At 46.9% G+C, this 17,207-nt stretch overlaps 1 protein-coding gene across 7 annotated transcripts in view; it reads left to right on the top strand.

The window, feature by feature from the left end:
• Positions 1–17,207, top strand: part of SPTBN1 (spectrin beta, non-erythrocytic 1) — a 115,125-nt gene that overhangs the window by 82,109 nt on the left and 15,809 nt on the right. For all 7 annotated transcript variants that reach the window (XM_074536669.1, XM_074536670.1, XM_074536668.1 and 4 more), the window contains 12 exons: positions 3–873; positions 1,012–1,146; positions 1,733–2,489; positions 2,707–2,909; positions 7,660–7,750; positions 11,437–11,583; positions 12,918–13,181; positions 13,503–13,727; positions 13,872–13,961; positions 14,219–14,497; positions 15,582–15,712; positions 16,935–17,139. In XM_074536669.1, coding sequence (XP_074392770.1) covers positions 3–873; positions 1,012–1,146; positions 1,733–2,489; positions 2,707–2,909; positions 7,660–7,750; positions 11,437–11,583; positions 12,918–13,181; positions 13,503–13,727; positions 13,872–13,961; positions 14,219–14,497; positions 15,582–15,712; positions 16,935–17,139 — 3,398 coding nt within the window. The remainder of the gene's footprint in view (positions 1–2; positions 874–1,011; positions 1,147–1,732; positions 2,490–2,706; positions 2,910–7,659; positions 7,751–11,436; positions 11,584–12,917; positions 13,182–13,502; positions 13,728–13,871; positions 13,962–14,218; positions 14,498–15,581; positions 15,713–16,934; positions 17,140–17,207) is intronic.

Here is a 17,207-nt window from a genome sequence, read left to right as displayed (position 1 = left end):
AGGTTACAAGCCCTGTGACCCACAGGTGATCCGGGACCGCGTGGCTCACATGGAGTTCTGCTACCAGGAGCTCTGCCAGCTCGCGGCCGAGCGCCGCGCGCGCCTCGAGGAGTCCCGGCGCCTCTGGAAATTCTTCTGGGAAATGGCTGAAGAGGAGGGCTGGATCAGGGAGAAGGAGCAGATCCTGTCATCTGATGACTACGGGAAGGACCTCACCAGTGTCGTCCGACTCTTGAGTAAGCACAAGGCGTTTGAGGATGAGATGAGCGGCCGCAGCGGCCACTTTCAGCAGGCGATAAAAGAAGGTGAAGACATGATCGCGGAAGAGCATTTTGGGTCTGAGAAGATCAAAGAAAGAATTAAGGATATCCGGGAGCAGTGGGCTAACCTGGAGCAGTTATCTGCCATTAGGAAGAAGAGGCTGGAGGAAGCCTCTCTCCTTCACCAGTTCCAGGCTGATGCTGATGATATCGATGCGTGGATGTTGGACATCCTCAAGATTGTCTCCAGCAACGATGTTGGCCATGATGAATATTCCACTCAGTCCTTGGTCAAGAAGCACAAAGATGTGGCTGAGGAGATTGCCAGCTACCGGCCCACCATCGACTCCCTTCACGAGCAGGCCAAGGCCCTGCCGCAGGAGCACGCGGAGTCTCCGGATGTGCAAGGCAGGTTGTCCGGAATCGAGGAGAGGTACAAAGAGGTTGCTGAGCTGACCCGGCTGCGTAAACAGGCCCTGCAGGATACACTGGCTCTCTATAAGATGTTCAGCGAGGCAGATGCTTGTGAGCTTTGGATCGACGAAAAGGAGAAGTGGCTGAATAACATGCAGATCCCAGAGAAGCTGGAGGACCTGGAAGTGATCCAGCACAGGTGAGAACGCCTTTACTAGGAAGTTTGGGGAATACTGGGTGGAAGTGTTTTAACCCAGCTACCTTTCTCAGCTTGCCTGTGGCTCAGATTCTCTAATGCCTGGGGGATCTTGTGTTTGTTTGTTTTCCCCCACTCCAGGTTTGAAAGCTTGGAGCCAGAAATGAACAACCAGGCATCCCGTGTGGCCGTGGTGAACCAGATTGCCAGGCAGCTGATGCACAGTGGCCACCCTGGGGAGAAGATCAAAGCACAGCAAGATAAACTCAACACAAGGTAAGTGAAAGCCTCGTGCTCAGGAACATCACACCAGCTGGAACAAGTGTGGTGGGGTAATTTGATTTTCTAAAGTAGGCTTTTTTAAGATATTCTGATGCTGTTACCTGAAGAATCTTTAAGGCTTCAAAAGGAAAGAGTTGTGCCTTTCAAATACTTGATTATCAGGTAGAGTTTTGCTCTTGACTTAAACGGGCCCTGAGTGTGTCAGCACCTTGATTTGAGTGCTGGAAATTGACTGTAATAATTACTACGATAAAAAAGAAATCAATATATTTTTGTGTAAGCTCCCGCATTTTTTAGCTTCAGAATGAACCAAGGGAGTGTGAAAAGTTGGTGTAACTGCCGATTTTTCTCTTGAGGAAAAATTATACTCAGAGTGCTGGTACTTGTCACATTCTAATACACACCATATCTGGGTTAATGATTGCTTTGCTAGAAATACTGATGGTGTGGGAAGGACTGAGGAAACCCTGAGTAGCTGGGTTTACCAAGCTGCTGAGAGCAGCTGCTCACTCAGCAATGCTGCCACATCCTTTTCCCACAAATCTCAATTTCTCTGCTCTCCTCTCCTCGCACATTTCAGGTGGAGCCAGTTCAGAGAACTGGTAGATAGGAAGAAGGATGCTCTGCTCTCTGCTCTGAGTATCCAGAACTACCATCTTGAATGTAATGAAACCAAATCCTGGATCAGGGAAAAGACCAAAGTGATTGAGTCCACACAAGACCTGGGTAACGACCTGGCCGGAGTGATGGCCTTGCAGAGGAAGCTGACGGGCATGGAACGGGACCTGGTGGCCATCGAAGCCAAGCTCAGTGACCTGCAGAAGGAGGCAGAGAAGCTGGAATCAGAGCATCCTGACCAGGCACAAGCCATCCTCTCCCGGCTTGCAGAGATCAACGACGTGTGGGAAGAAATGAAGACCACCCTGAAGAACCGGGAAGAGTCCCTGGGAGAGGCCAGCAAGCTGCAGCAGTTCCTGAGAGATCTGGATGACTTCCAGTCCTGGCTCTCCAGAACACAGACTGCTATTGCCTCCGAAGACATGCCCAACACCCTGACAGAGGCTGAGAAGCTGCTCACTCAGCACGAGAATATCAAGAATGAAATCAACAACTACGAGGAAGATTATCAGAAGATGAGGGACATGGGTGAGATGGTGACACAAGGACAAACTGACGCTCAGTACATGTTCCTGCGCCAGCGCCTGCAGGCTTTGGACACCGGATGGAATGAGCTTCACAAAATGTGGGAGAACAGGCAAAATCTCCTTTCCCAGTCTCATGCCTACCAGCTGTTCCTCAGAGATACCAAGCAAGCAGAAGCTTTCCTTAATAACCAGGCAAGTGGTAAAGATATACCTGACTTCATTTCTGCAGGTTGGCACTGTGTGCTGCAAGCAATTAACAGACCAAGTCTATTGGCAGGAGAGCCACAAGCAGACAAATTGTCCTTTCCTAACTTTATTTTACTTCAAACTGTTCTTGGGAGGTGTCTGTTGTTGGAGCAGCAGCATAGCCTGAGTGTAACAGTTTTCTCTCTGATTTCTTTAATCCCAGGAGTATGTTCTGGCGCACACGGAGATGCCAACCACTTTGGAAGGAGCAGAAGCTGCTATTAAAAAGCAGGAGGATTTCATGACCACCATGGATGCCAATGAAGAAAAGATCAATGCAGTTGTGGAGACGGGCAGGAGGCTTGTTAGTGATGGGAACATTAACTCTGATAAAATCCAGGAGAAAGTGGACTCAATTGATGACAGGTAAGGGCAGAATGATGGTACAATGTAGCTGTTCCTCCTTTAATTCTGTTCTCTGAGAGATGCCCTTTTAGCAGGATTCAAAGGCAAAGTAACAGCTTAGGAAATGTCTGTTCCAGACTGTTTTCTTTGTCTCGTGGAAAAATAGGAACTGTCATGTTTCAAGAATGCACCAGGCTAGTCTTAGTTAAACAATACCTTTCCCACTTTCTAGAGGCTTGGTAGGTAATGAGCTCCCTACCCCGAATTTGGTTGTTTGAGCGTTGCCTTGTAATTCTTGGAGTTTGAGCAGACTTGATGCTCTGGTGGGAGCTGCAGCAGTTGGCTGTGTCTGGTTCCACAAGTCTCAGTTTCCTTGCTGCCCCCGAGCTGGTGTAATTACAATAACTTCTTCCTGTCCTTCTCTGGAGAAGGAATGTGGCTCTTCAAGGGTGTAATTGGCATTACATGCACCCCACCCACTCGACTTTGATCACCTCTTCCAGCTTGTCTGGCCCCTCTGCGATCAGATTAGGCAGCGCTGGTACAAGTGTGTCTTTCATCCCAGAACAAGTCCTTTGCTTTCTCTCTCTGGCTGAGGCACGGATGCTGTAGAACATTAAAAGTTTCTTTTTCTTTGAAAACCAAATGTTCAGTTTTGATGGCTGTTGTTCTTTCTGCCTTTGGTTTGGATAACAGTGGAGTCTTTCAAGGCACTGTGAGTGTCAGAACACAGCAGTGAGCTGTGAAATGTCACTGATGACCCTCCCATCAGACTTCATTCTCCCACAGCTGGTAAACTCAGCTGTGCAATGCAAACCAGATCAGCTTCTCCTGGTGCCTTCATCTCCAAGGAGAAACTGAACTGAAGTAGTTCAGAAGATGTTGTACCTTTCCTGTTTGGGCAGAGGTGTCCCACTGTGTGTACACCCACTTTAGCCATGCATCCTGGCTTCAAGAAAGGCAGCTCCTGTTCCCAGAGCTCGCTGAGGGCCTCTGACAGCTGAACCCCCAGGGTACCCCATGTTGCCATTTTCTCTCTCTCACCAGCTAGCTCTAGATCCCAGAGAGGATCTGCAAAGGCCAGGAAGAGGAGATTATATGAAAACAATCAAGAGGACAACTAGGACAGTGATTTTCCTTATTTACCCTCTCTAAGTGCCCTCTAATCTAAGTTTTCCCATCCACTTAGGAAAGCAGGAGAGTTTGATCCCAGCCTTCTGGTCAGGTGTCCTCTTTCTGCAGCTTTTGGTGTGAAAGGAAAGCATCCAAGGATATCATAGCAAATGGCCAGCTGGAGTGGGACACAGCTTCACCCATGTCCTGTGTGCTCTGCAGAGGCTCTGGTGGCTGTCACCCCAGTGCAGCTGCTCCTCTGTGCCCCGTTGTCCCTGTGGTCCTCCTGGGGGACGTGTGCTGGAGCTCCTGCTGGAGCTGAGCATTTCCTCAATCCCAGAGCTATTTCTGCCGAGCGCTGCAAAACCCATCCGGAGCTGCTGTCCAGGAAATCCGTGTGGCTGCTCCCCGGGCCCGGGGCTGATAAGCCTCCAGAACAAAGCCCTGGGGCTGCCTGCGCTGGGAGGGGCAGCAAAGGAAGCCTCTTTGCTTGCACAAAACGTGGCTAGCCCAGCCGAGCTCCACCTGGATGTCTGACAAAGGACCAAAACAAACAAGCACAAATATGTGCAGCGGCTCCACACTTCCCATAGGGAGCTCTTTGTAGTTTCTGGTATTGTTCAGAGTGGGTTTTGCAGTGGTGCTTTTGAGCTGTTCCTAAGGAGACCCCACTGGCCCTGCCCTGGGATGGTTCCTGTCTCAACAGGGATGGCACAAGGGAGAGGAAAGTGCAGTAGGAAAGGAACACTTCAGCACAACCTTTTAGTGCAGTTCACAAGCAAGAATGAATGAGCATAAGGACGTGGAGTAAGGGTAAGGGAAGGAGAAGATGGGTTTGCATCAAGCTGTCACCAGCTAACTTTTCCAGCTGGGAAAGAAGCTGCTCTCCCTGTGCAGCTCTCCCTGCTTGGGTGACTTCTGCTGCTCTGAAGCATTTTCTCCTCCATTTTCTCTTGAAAGAGTGTTGGGGAGCTGCCCCTCTCCATGTGCCTGCTCATGGCCTCTGATTCTGCAAGGGAGATTTAGTCTAAGGACAGTGGCAGATCTGGCACAAGTTGTGATCTGAGCCTGTTTTACATCAACTTTTGTATTTGTGCAACTTTCTGCTCAACAGAGAACAGAAGTAAGTTTTGTTCTTGCCCATTCAGAAGGGAGAGTGCCTTGTTTGCTGGAGCAATGAAAGAAGCTCAAACTGCCTTTCATATATCTCAGGATTCCTAGCAGTCAGCTGCATTCACACTGTGTGTAAGATTTATTATTTCTGCACAGGCTTGGAAACCCACAGGCTTACAGTTAAACCACAAGTGGTTTTGTCAGTTTTCAGCACTGTCAGCATTCTCAGGGGCCTCTGGGAGTCAACCTGAGGACACTGGGCAAATTCTGGATTAATTTGTGTCAGACACCTCCTTGTGCTGAACAGATCTTACACTTATAGTGTAATTCTTATGTGTGATACAGAACTCAATAATTGGAGTCTGCAGAGCAAACTATTCTTCCAAAAACTGTTCTAGCAAATTAGTAAGAAGCAGTCATTGACAACCTTAAGTGTGAATTCTTTAAAAGAATTTAGGGATATCTGAACCCCTTGGGTTATTGACATTTAGGTACAGCTAGTCTGGAGCAGGAGAACAGACTAAATAACTTCTTAGAATCCTTTATTCCCATTAAAAACTCAGTGATGAAAACACAGGAATTCCTGTCTGTTCCAGCAGTGCCCATCCTCAAAATGCTTCTACTTTGTTATGGTTCAGCCCTGTTCTTCAGGGAAAACTCATTGTCCAGTCTCACTCCAGGTCACCTTGAACATAACAACCTTGTACAGTTACACAGCTCTAAGCACCAAAGATCATATTTGTTATGCTATGGCATCATCTGTTTGATATCCCTGCATGGTTTCCTGCAAAGTCCTTCTAGTCAGTATTTCCAACACTCCATGGGAAATATTTTTATTAGTTTTTTAAAATTTGGATTTTTTCAACATAAGAACTTCTGCACTTATCTTAAATCTGTTCAAGCGCCCTGAAAATTCTCCTTTAAACTTCCTAACTCGTGTCCTCTCCAGAGTACATGAATCTGTAATGTAATCTAGCCTTAAATCTCTGAAATCAGCCTGATAAAATCACCCAAGCAGTTCTTTGCTTCATTTTAACAACCTGAGTAATGCAGAGTGTTTGCCCAGGCATATAAAAGCCAGCCAAGAAAGAGTGGAGTCAAACCCCGGGATGTTTGCCTCATTAGAGAGGTTTTTCCTAAGGCACAGTTTGTGTCTTTTCCTTTGTGTTCCTCTCAAAACTTCAGCCTCACCTGGGCTTGGACTCCAGGCTTTTGCTTTGATGGTTCCACGTGTCTTCCTTGCCATGCAATCCATAAATCTTTTTCCTGACTGCACCTATGGAGGTGCTGCTTGCCTGGTTGATTGAAGGCAGCTGTTAAAGCCAAAGAGAAGCAAATTGTAGTCCTCTAAAGGCTTTTCTCCTATTCCTCTGCCTACAGACCTTTTGCTTTTATAGAAAATGTGTCTCCAAGTATTCCCTGTGTTTCTGCAGTCACTAAAGTGGTGCCAGAGAGCTTGCTGTGGTAGCTCAGTGCAGACCAGGAAAAGTGGTGTCATAATCCAGTTGTCATCAACATGTGATTTATGGTCTTCTGCAGTATCATGGGTCCCTGGAGATCTCCACTAACATGGATTTATTTAGCTTGTGCCAGTATGTGCTGAGCTCATCTTATAAACTGCCACCCTATAAAATAATTTCCAACTCTCAATCCATATTTATCTTATTACAAATGGCAGCAATATTTCACTTTAAACCCCTGCACAGTGCAATAGGAATAAGCCTAGCACCAATAAGCAGTAAATAAAAATGGTCTCCTTTACTCTGGCTCTTCCTTATTAATTGCCTCATAAATAATGAAAGGATGGAAGGACAGGGATAACTACTCCACATTAAGCATTTTTAAAAACATGCCCAGAGGTACCTTGGGAATCAGCCCCATTCCATTTGAAGGACCCACCACAACCTTTGGGACTGCCAGCCTGACTCATCCTTCAAGGAGCAAACAGGGGTGAATTAAATTAGGGCTTCTGGATTAACCTTTCCTTCTCTTTGGCTGCTCTTAAACACTCTGAAAAATATGTTCCAAGTGCTTCCATAAAGCTTCTGTGTGCAGAACCACCCAGGGGTGCTGCACGTGGGTAAACACAGCCTTGGGAAGGTTCTGTGCCCAGCTCAGCTTTGTGCAGGACAGGGAGGTGCTGAGGGTGTTTTACCAGGAGCATTCCAGCAGGTGCACCCTGCAAGGGCCACACAACGTCATCTCACTGTGCAATTTGCAGCTTTCTTGTGTGTTTTGGCAACAGCCTGAACTCTCCTGTGGGCTTGAAATGAGTGGGCCACATTCTGTCCATAGCATGTTGTGAAACCCTGCTGGCTTCAGAATGTTCTGTGTGTGTTTAACAGGTCACAAAAACAAGGAGATGTGGAACTTCAGTGAGCCCATTAAATAACACACTCCAAAATGTCCTTTGAAAGGCAGCAAAGGACACACACCACAAACTTCCCAGCACCTGTAGTCCAAAGAGGCTCCAGAAACCACCAGTGACAGTTTCCATGAAATACCTATTTAATTTCCTTTCTCTGTTGTTTTTTTTTCTGACCAGACATAGGAAGAACCGTGAAGCAGCCAGTGAACTTTTGATGAGACTCAAAGATAACAGGGATCTCCAAAAGTTTCTTCAGGATTGCCAAGAGGTAAATCATGGCCTTTCACTTTTATTGCTAAAAGCTGCATCCTGCAGAGGAGCATTCTTACTCCATATTTTATGAGGGCTGGAATGCTCAGTCATCCAGCAGTATTTAGGAACATAAAAAAACCCTGACCATACCACTGCAAAAAAGAATGTTTGTTTTTTTCTTTTCTCATGAACCAGATTTTCTTTTGTCATCTAAGCTAAAGACATAGAAAACTGTCAAAAGCAGTGAAGATTTTCTGCTGTGATAGAAATTATAACCCTGTGGAATATAGTGGGATTAGCAGTGTACCTACTAAAAGTTTTGTCTGCAGCTGTACAGATGGATGTGGGATGTAGGGGATTTCAAGTGATTTCTAGCAAACATCAGTCAGAAGAATAGGAGGTTAAGAATAAAAAAGGAGCAAGATTAAGCTGTGTCATTTATGTGTGATTTACCTGATAGTTTACATGTGTTTAAAATTGTTAAGTATTATAACATTTGAAAAAAGAAATTCTTTCCAGATTTTCTAATCCCTTACATGGACTGTTTACACTGAAGACAGCATTTTAAAGTTGAGAATACTCTTGTTCCTAGCACAAGGAATTAATCAAGTAATTTTCAGGTTATTTCATGGAGTACTGGCAGATAATAAAGAGCTTTGCCTGTGAGGTTTTGATCAGAAACTGGGAAGTGATATTTGCTGCTTGGTTGCCTGGATTCAATCTGTTTCCCAGCATTGCATAAGCTGTCCATGAGCTTCAATTGCTTCTTCCTTGGTAGTTAAAACATGACAGATTAGCAAAAAATGTGCTGTTATTAGCAGCAGCTTCTTCCTTCCTCTGTGCCAGCTCTGGTTCAAAGATCCCCTGGCTCTCAGGGCTCTCCTGGCCCCAGTGGCAGTGTGGGTGTGTTCCCTAGGATCTGGTTTTTCCCCCTATATCACTGGAAGAAAAAGGAAAGCATAAAAGCTCCAGTGTTGGCTGCCTGAATGCTTTTCCTCTCCCTTGTTTCTCTGCAGCCACTAAAACAAGGATGTCTCGACTGCACAGTTCAGACAAACTTACAATTACCCAAATGTCAGGGATTTCTCCAATTCTCTTTGAGAGCAATCAACTTTGGTGATAATTGAAGAGCTGTTTCTTGAGAAAACTTAAAATTTACATCAGTGTGGGGCCTGCTGACACCTCTGTTGGGCTGGAGGGTTTGTGGTGAAGCAGCACTGTCCTGTGGGGTGGAAGGGAGCCAGGGCAACACCTCCCCCTTGGCTTTTTCCTCAGCACTGCCTGTGGAGCTGGGAATTGTTAGGGAGCAGCTTTGAGCCAGTCCCTGCTTCACCCAGCAATGATCCCTTGGCCTTCCTGCCTGCTGCTGCCTTAGGGACAGCTTCCCATCTGTGTGCAACCTGAGGAAAGGCAGAGTGTTTTCTGCAGCCCCTGCCTTCCCAGGGCAGCCACATTGTCACTGTCACCCCTCATCAGGGGCGGCCTCCTGCCCCTCACCCTTTCCTGCAGAGCTGGGGAGGAGTGTGGCACTCCAGAGCAGTGGGACAGTGCTCCTCACAGCAGCCCAGCAGTGATAACCCCCGCTCTGGGGTCACAGCTGAGGGAAAAGAGCAGATTTTGTTGTGGTGAGGAGTCAGAAACTCTGTCACAGGTTAGCCCTGAGTGCTGCTTTTCCAGCTGTTTCTTGCACTCATCAATATGAATGTGTAAAATAAACTTGCCAAGTGAATGAAACAGTGACAGCAGAAAATTCCAAGTGGAGGAGATGTGATAAATGTTACCATTTAGTTTTCTTGGATTTCCTGCTCTTTCTCAGCTCACCTTCAAGGGAAGAGTTTACAGCTGACCTTCCCTGTGAGTGCTTGGAAGCCCCAGCAGTGTCTGGGCTCATTTCTCCAGGGCCATGGTGAAAGCTCTTGGCAGACTCTGCACTCTGAAGTTTCTGTCCCAGAGTGTGCTGGCAGGATTTGCCATGTGAGCCTCCCTGCAGGAAGGGCTGGCAGCTTGGCTCCTGGCACAGTCTGGGAGTGCAGCAGCACTCAGGGCCTTTCCCCCTGCCTTGCTGCTGCCCCAGGCTCACAAGGATTTGTCTCCATTTCCCTTCCTTCCTGCAGGCCTGGCACTGCAGAGTGGCAGCCAGGAGCAGGAACAGGGTCAGGTGTACAGGTGCAAAGGATGGAGGAAGCCTCGTTCTCTCCTGGTCTTAACAACTGCTGGAGAAATAAATACTCCAAGTGTGATTTTGAGGCAATTTAGGGAACTGTATTATTTTTTTTTAAATCTACTTTCACACTCAAAAGTACTGATTTTTAGTGCCTGTAGTGGTTGCAAAACCCAGATTTTAGCAGTGAGCCCTTAAATACTTGATCTGCATTTCTGTGCTCGGAGGGGTTTATCCCAGCAGGCCCTGGCTGTGAACCACAGGCTGTCCCTGCCTTGCCTTCCCCCAGCTGGTCACAGGAATGAGCCAGCCTCTCCTTGGGAAGCACTTCTAAATCCCCAGAAGCCTTAATGCTGTGGCTGAGTAAAAGCAAACAGTGAAAGCCAAGCAGTGCAATTTGCAGAGCAGAGCAGCTGTCTCCTCCCCAGAAGGGCAAGAGTAAAACCACTAATTCTGGGTTATATCCTAATCTCCATGTAGACTTTGACTGTTCAGCAGCACAGAAGCCTGTTCCAATGCAACCTTGTACCTACAGAGCTCTTCACTGACATGAGCAATTTTCTGTTTAGATCCAATGAGGAGTTCCTTTGATTGCTCTGATAAGTTTTCCCTTTCTGGGGAGATTTAAGGAACAATTGAAATTTTAAGGGGCAGTTGAAAAGAGAGTCATGAGTGGTGAATGGAATTTGTTGCCCTGTGTCCTGAATACATATCAAAAGCCTCTGTTCCTCTCCTTTTTGGGCTGCTTGCTCACCCAAGTGCTGTTCTGGAAACCAAGCTGAGATTTGTTTTGACATTTTCCGCTCTAAATATGCAGAAAATGGACCTTTTCAAATTCTGTAAACATTCCTGTGAATGTGGTTTTATCCACACCTCAGGGATAGATGAGGCAGTCAGACTCACCCTGGGAGGAAATGCAATGTTGGCTGCTAGGATCATTTTCACATTCCATTTGCACTTGGCAAATCAACTGTCTCTTAAAGTATTGCTTTTCTCTAGTGGTGATATGGAAATTGTCCCCAGTGCCTTTGTACTTGCTGAAAATCAGACAGAAAACAATCTTGGATTTTATATAATGGGAAAAGGAAAGTCTCCAGTACCAAAACACTCCTGGAGATTGGATAAATAAACAAATTACTTATGTAAACCTATACAGAGAAAAGACTGAGGGGAAAAGGTGCAAATGTGCTGTGAATTAATGGTACAAAACCATCTGTAAGAACCTCCACAAAACCATCTGACCAATAAGTAGTGCACATGCCCCTGTTTCTCTTGCTGTTGAACCTGATTCTGCTTATCATAGAGGTGATTCCTTTCTGCTTGAATCAAGGGTTATTTATGTGCTGGAGATGGATGTTAGAATTGAATTGTTAAAGAGGCAAATCCTTGGCTGAGCCCTGAGTAAATCCCTGAGTAAGAGCAGTCTCTGAAACTCACACGACTCTTCTGTAGAGGCATCTTTTTATTCTTGATCTGGAGGCATTTTGCATTATTTCACACCAGGAATGTTTCCTCACACCCCCATGTATTTTCCTTTCCAGCTCTCCCTCTGGATCAATGAGAAGATGCTCACAGCCCAGGATATGTCCTATGATGAGGCAAGGAACCTGCACAGCAAGTGGCTGAAGCATCAGGCATTCATGGCAGAGCTTGCATCCAACAAAGAGTGGCTGGAGAAGATTGAAAAGGTAGGTAAAGAACATCCAAAAAATGCCCTTATCTTCGTCCAGGGTGCTTGTGCACAGAGATGTTCCTCTGCAGAACTGGTCCTTAAATCACCCCACAGCTGAGATTTCTGGTGGGTTGTGTCTCCATCCAACCCATTTTATTCTTCATTGATGTTAAAAGACTTTTATCCAAGACATTCACTCAGCCATTGGCTAAGGTGCCAGTTTGGTTTTGTCTAGTCCTTCCTATCTGCCAGAAGGAAGGCAGAGCCTAAATTTTATACCCAAAGGGTAAGTGGGGCAAGTGTTGGGATTTGGGCCAATGAAGTAGAAGCACTTCCTGGGAAATAACAGAATATAGAGAATAACTGAGTTTATTCTTCTGTGCAGCTAAGCTGGCTTCCATTCATTCAGAACTATAGCCAAGCTGACTTTCCCCATGCAAAATTAGGCCATGAGGTAAAGAACATCTAGTTTTGTGATTAATTAAGATTCACAGCTCTGTATCAAGTTAGTTGAAGCTTTAATATGCTGTGATGAGCTGTACTTCCCCCACCACCATTTCTCCTGTGCAGCTCTGGAGCACTGAGGAGTCTCCTCTTCAGCTCTGACAGTGGGTTTCTGTTCAGTGTAAGTTAGCTTAATTGTTCATTTCCTCTCCCACTTTGGCACTCCATATCCAATTAGAGGCTTTTCTGTGATCTACAAATAGCAGTACCCTTTAATGGTGTAATTAGAAGGCTGCTCTTGGTACTGGAAGTTCCTTTTTAGTGATGCTAATACATCGTTCTCCTTTGCCTCTGAAAAATCAGATTGCAGCAAAGCAGCAGGGTTGTGTACAGAGTTGTGGCAGTCCCTGGATTAACATTCACATGGAATGTGCTGGGTTGGGGGCAGCATTCCCATCTGCACCCAGCTGAACAGATAGATAGGGATAATTAGAATGGAGACAATATTTCCCAAACTCTCCCTGCATTATGCTGTGTGTTCATGGTTCTCTGGTGATGTGGCCCCGGGGGCTGGGGCCTCAGGAAATGCAGTGTGGGAAGCTCTGGCTCCCTGCTCCATCCTGCCTGAGCCATGGCCCCAGGAGCTCCCTTTGGGGAACATGTGCAATGGAGAAGAGAAAGGAGGCATTGCTTGACCTTCCCAGTGCTAAAATCCCTCTTCCAGGCAGCAGAGGGACCTGGGAGCTGATGTTCTGGAAGGAGTCACTGGATAATTGGAGATAGAAAATGAGTGGTTGATGCTGCCAGCAGATGAGAAATCCTGAGTGCTTATTAATCAGGATAATTGCCCTAACGGTCTGTGAGTGCTCCCAAGGAGGTACCATTTGGTTGCTCTTTGCTTTGCAGGAGGGGATGCAGCTCATTGCAGAGAAACCAGAGACTGAGGCCGTGGTGAAGGAGAAGCTGACAGGTCTCCACCAAATGTGGGACGAGCTTGAATCCACCACCCAGACCAAGGCTCAGCGTCTCTTCGATGCCAACAAGGCAGAGCTTTTCACCCAGAGCTGTGCAGACCTGGATAAGTGGCTGAATGGTTTGGAGAGCCAAATCCAGTCAGATGACTACGGAAAAGACCTCACCAGTGTCAACATCCTGTTGAAGAAGCAGCAGGTAAACAGAGCGTGGGGTGCAGCAGGCAGGCAGCAAATACCTGCAATAAAAGGAATGGGCAGGGCAGGCTTTCAGTTTAGAAAAGAAAGAACTGCTTTTCTTTCTTCCTATTCTTTCATGTGTTTTTAAGAAGAACAAGAATTTTGTCCAGCAACAAATAGTTATTAACAATAGTTATAGTTATGGACAATAGTTACTAACATGGTAAATCCTCACTGACCAACATCTGCTCTCCCTTCTGAGGAAGATGTTGACATGCCCTAATTGTATGAACAGCTTCCACCCTGGTTTTCAGGACCCTTTTGCCATGTTTCTGTTTAGATGCTGGAGAATCAAATGGATGTCCGTAAGAAGGAGATAGAGGAGCTGCAAAGCCAGGCAAGGGCTTTGAGCCAAGAGGGCAAGAGCACAGATGAAGTCGATGGCAAACGCCTTACTGTAGAAAAGAAATTCTTGGAGCTGCTGGAGCCTTTGAATGAGAGGAAGGCCAACCTGCTGGCCTCCAAAGAGATCCACCAGTTCAACCGGGATGTGGAAGATGAAATTGTGAGTACCAAAGAAATCCTATTCCCCAGCCAGTAGGAAAATGTTGGAATATTGCTGCTTTCTGCAGCTTGTGCATGCCAGCCTCTCTCTGCTGTCCCAAGTGTATCTGGGGTTGCTTGAAATCCTGTGTACTCTCTCTTCCAGTTGTGGGTCGGAGAGAGGATGCCCATAGCTACATCCACTGATCATGGACACAACCTCCAGACTGTGCAGCTACTAATAAAGAAAAATCAGGTGAGTAGGTGCTGTTAGAGCTCTATACCTGCTACTTCTCCTTAGTGCTGACTCATTTGGGAAGGAAATGTTTGGGGTAAAACAATGGGTGCTGTGGCATGACCACAGGGGGTGGCATGACCACAGGTGGTGGCAGCCCCAGGTTGTCCATGTGAGCTGATGATGGGTGTTTTGCTGCCCCTCTGAAGTTAAGACCCCTGGCTTGTATTTTCTTTTCATTTGTGCATCATCTCATGAGTCAATTTTCTCCCACGTAGACCCTTCAGAAAGAAATCCAGGGTCACCAGCCTCGTATCGATGACATTTTTGAGAGGAGTCAGAACATCATCACAGAGAGCAGCCCCAATGCTGAAGTCATCCAGCAGAGGCTTGCAGACTTGAAGCAGCTGTGGAACCTCCTCATCGAGGAGACGGAGAAGCGCCACAAGCGCCTGGAGGAGTCTCACAGGGCTCAGCAGTATTACTTCGATGCAGCCGAGGCTGAGGCCTGGATGAGTGAGCAGGAGCTCTACATGATGTCAGAAGAGAAAGCCAAGGTGAGCAGCTCCACAGTGACACTACTTTGGCTTTAATTGCTGTGCTGGGGTGAGGCAGGTGATGTAATTTGGTGTGGTGCTATGGAATGGTGACATAAACAAATGTAACTTCCTGGTGAAGGCTCAGGTGATGATGGCTTCTGCCTGTTCTGACATCTTTGATGGTGTGCAGGACAGGCTGTGCTGTATGGAACCAGGGAGCATCCTCACACTGCAGAGGGCAGCTCTGTGCCTGCCTTCACTGCAAGGCCAGGATTGCCAGTGTGGTCCAGTTTTTTGTTAGTTTTGGTTTGACTGCACAACACACCTGGCTGTGGAACAGAGCCTGGTGGTCAGTCAGCTACCACTGTCACCATCTTAACTCCCAGTGACCATCAGCTTTGACTCCCAGCTTGACACCATACCAAAGAGAATGTAAACTCCTCTTTTCCAAGGAGGTGTTAGTGCTGGAGCTTGTTTGTTATCAACATAAATGCATCATGTCTCCTGCCCTGGTAAAATAAAGCTCAGCTTTATATCAGAAGAACACATTCCACAGGTGTTCAGTCTCCCATTAAAAATGGCTTGTTTTCTTTTTATCTATTGCAAATAGCTCACAATGCAAAATATTGTATTGAAAAGATTTATTGACAATATCAGTTAACACTGAGAGTAGGAGGCTGGTTTTCTTAGCTATAACAGTGCATAAAAAGTTTCAGTTGGAACTTCTCCAGACACTTTGCTGGAGAACCCATTGGCATGGACTGTGTAGAATTTCTTTTCTTTGCCCCATGCTGTTGTTGAGATGCCTGACTAGTGGTGTGTCTTAATCTGTTCCATGTTTCTGAGCCCTGCATCAGTGCTGTGGAAACACATAAAAAGCTTCATAGAAAAGGAAGCTCAACATGCTCAGTGCCCAGCTGATGTAATTTTGTTCTGCACCCCAGAGGGATGAATGCATTATCCATTTCACTCATTATTTTGCTTTCTGGGGGTACTATTTGCTGTGACATCAACTATACCATTGGCAGGAGGACTTCTCTTCAAGCTGTACTTGGGAGCAGCTCCTTATAATTCTTGCTGTCATTTTCTGTCACCCTTTCAGGATGAACAGAGTGCAGTGTCCATGCTGAAGAAACACCAGATTTTGGAACAAGCAGTAGAAGATTATGCTGAAACTGTGCACCAGCTTTCAAAGACCAGCAGAACTTTGGTGGCAGATAATCACCCAGAAAGGTATTCACTGCCATTTTTAATTGGCTCATGAGTTATTTTAGGAGTTCAGTCCCTTTGGGTGGTTCTGGCACACAAAGACCACCACAGAGAGTAAGAAACTCAGAGGCTTGTACAGAGGAAGAGGAGTTTAGCCTCAGTCAATTCAAGGTGCCACCCTGATTTGGCCAGAGACAGGGTCAGTATGTGCAGCTGCTGATTTCTGGTGGTTCTGGACACCTGGAGACCTGTCCCCTGTGCAGGCTGCAGTGTCAGGTCTTGGCAGCACTGCTGAACATCACAGAGGCAGAGCAGTCCTCAGGCCAAGGTCCAGATCTGCTCTTCCAACCAGCTTTAATGTCCAGCAGAGAAGGTCACTGTCATTAATCCTTCTGCAGTGCTCCCCAAGATCTGCCTCTTCTCTGTGAGATTCCAGCAGAATCAGCGCCTGGAATCAGATGCTTTAAACATGGGCACATTAGCATCTTACTTTTGGTAAATTTATCTCACTTTTCATAAATTGCTTTCCCTGAGGGAGAACTCAGGAAGCTTAAGAACCATTTTGCTGTAAGAGCTGCAGCTCAGCAGATTGAATTCTGCACTGGCTTCAGCTCCAAAGCTGATTCCACTCTGAGGCTGATGTATTTAACTGCTCAGGCTGGAAGGTGGCAGTGGCCTAGGCCAGACACACTCTGCCTCCGGTGGAAGGTTGTTATTTAACTCTAAAGCACTCTCTGGTGGTCATGAATGCTTCTGATGAGAGCACATTTCCTGGCTGAGCTGCCTGAGTACTGGAATAACATCATCAGCTCCACAAGGCAGATGGAAGGCACTTTGACAGCTCTGTATGGCTCAGACAAAATAGAGGCAAAAGATACAGCAAGTAGAAATATTCATCCCTTGTGCAAATGCTGAGCTTTAAGGGGTAAGAAACCCATGAGTGCTGCTGAACTCTGAAGCAGAGTTTAACTGAGAAGGAACTGCTCAGATCCTGCCTGTAGCTTGGGGAGAAGACACTGGTGTGATGGAGAGCTGGATTCCAGCTCCCCTCTCTAAAGCCAGGGGTTTACAGTGCAGGACAGACAAGGTTCCCAGCTAATGCTGTCACATCCAAGTCAAATTCCTGCCTGCAGCAGACGTGCATTCTGTGGATTAAATACCCCCAGGGACTTTTATTCCCTGCAGTTTTCCCCACTGGGTTTTGCTTGCAAGGGCAGCGCAGACTCAGCGCTGTTTGCTTTTCCAGCGAGCGCATCAGCATGCGCCAGTCCAAGGTGGACAAGCTCTACGCGGGCCTGAAGGACCTGGCCGAGGAGAGGAGGGGCAAGCTGGACGAGAGGCACCGGCTGTTCCAGCTCAACCGCGAGGTGGATGACCTGGAGCAGTGGATTGCCGAGAGGGAGGTGGTGGCAGGGTCCCACGAGCTGGGCCAGGACTATGAGCACGTCACGGTGAGTCCTCGGAGGGCCTCTCTGGTGCTGCTCACAGGGGTGCCTTGGCTCTCTCAGCTCTCCTGTAG

This window comes from Zonotrichia albicollis, chromosome 3, assembly GCF_047830755.1.
Source record: "Zonotrichia albicollis isolate bZonAlb1 chromosome 3, bZonAlb1.hap1, whole genome shotgun sequence".
Taxonomy (NCBI): Eukaryota; Metazoa; Chordata; class Aves; order Passeriformes; family Passerellidae; genus Zonotrichia; species Zonotrichia albicollis.
This window is presented reverse-complemented; position numbering and strand designations above follow the sequence as displayed.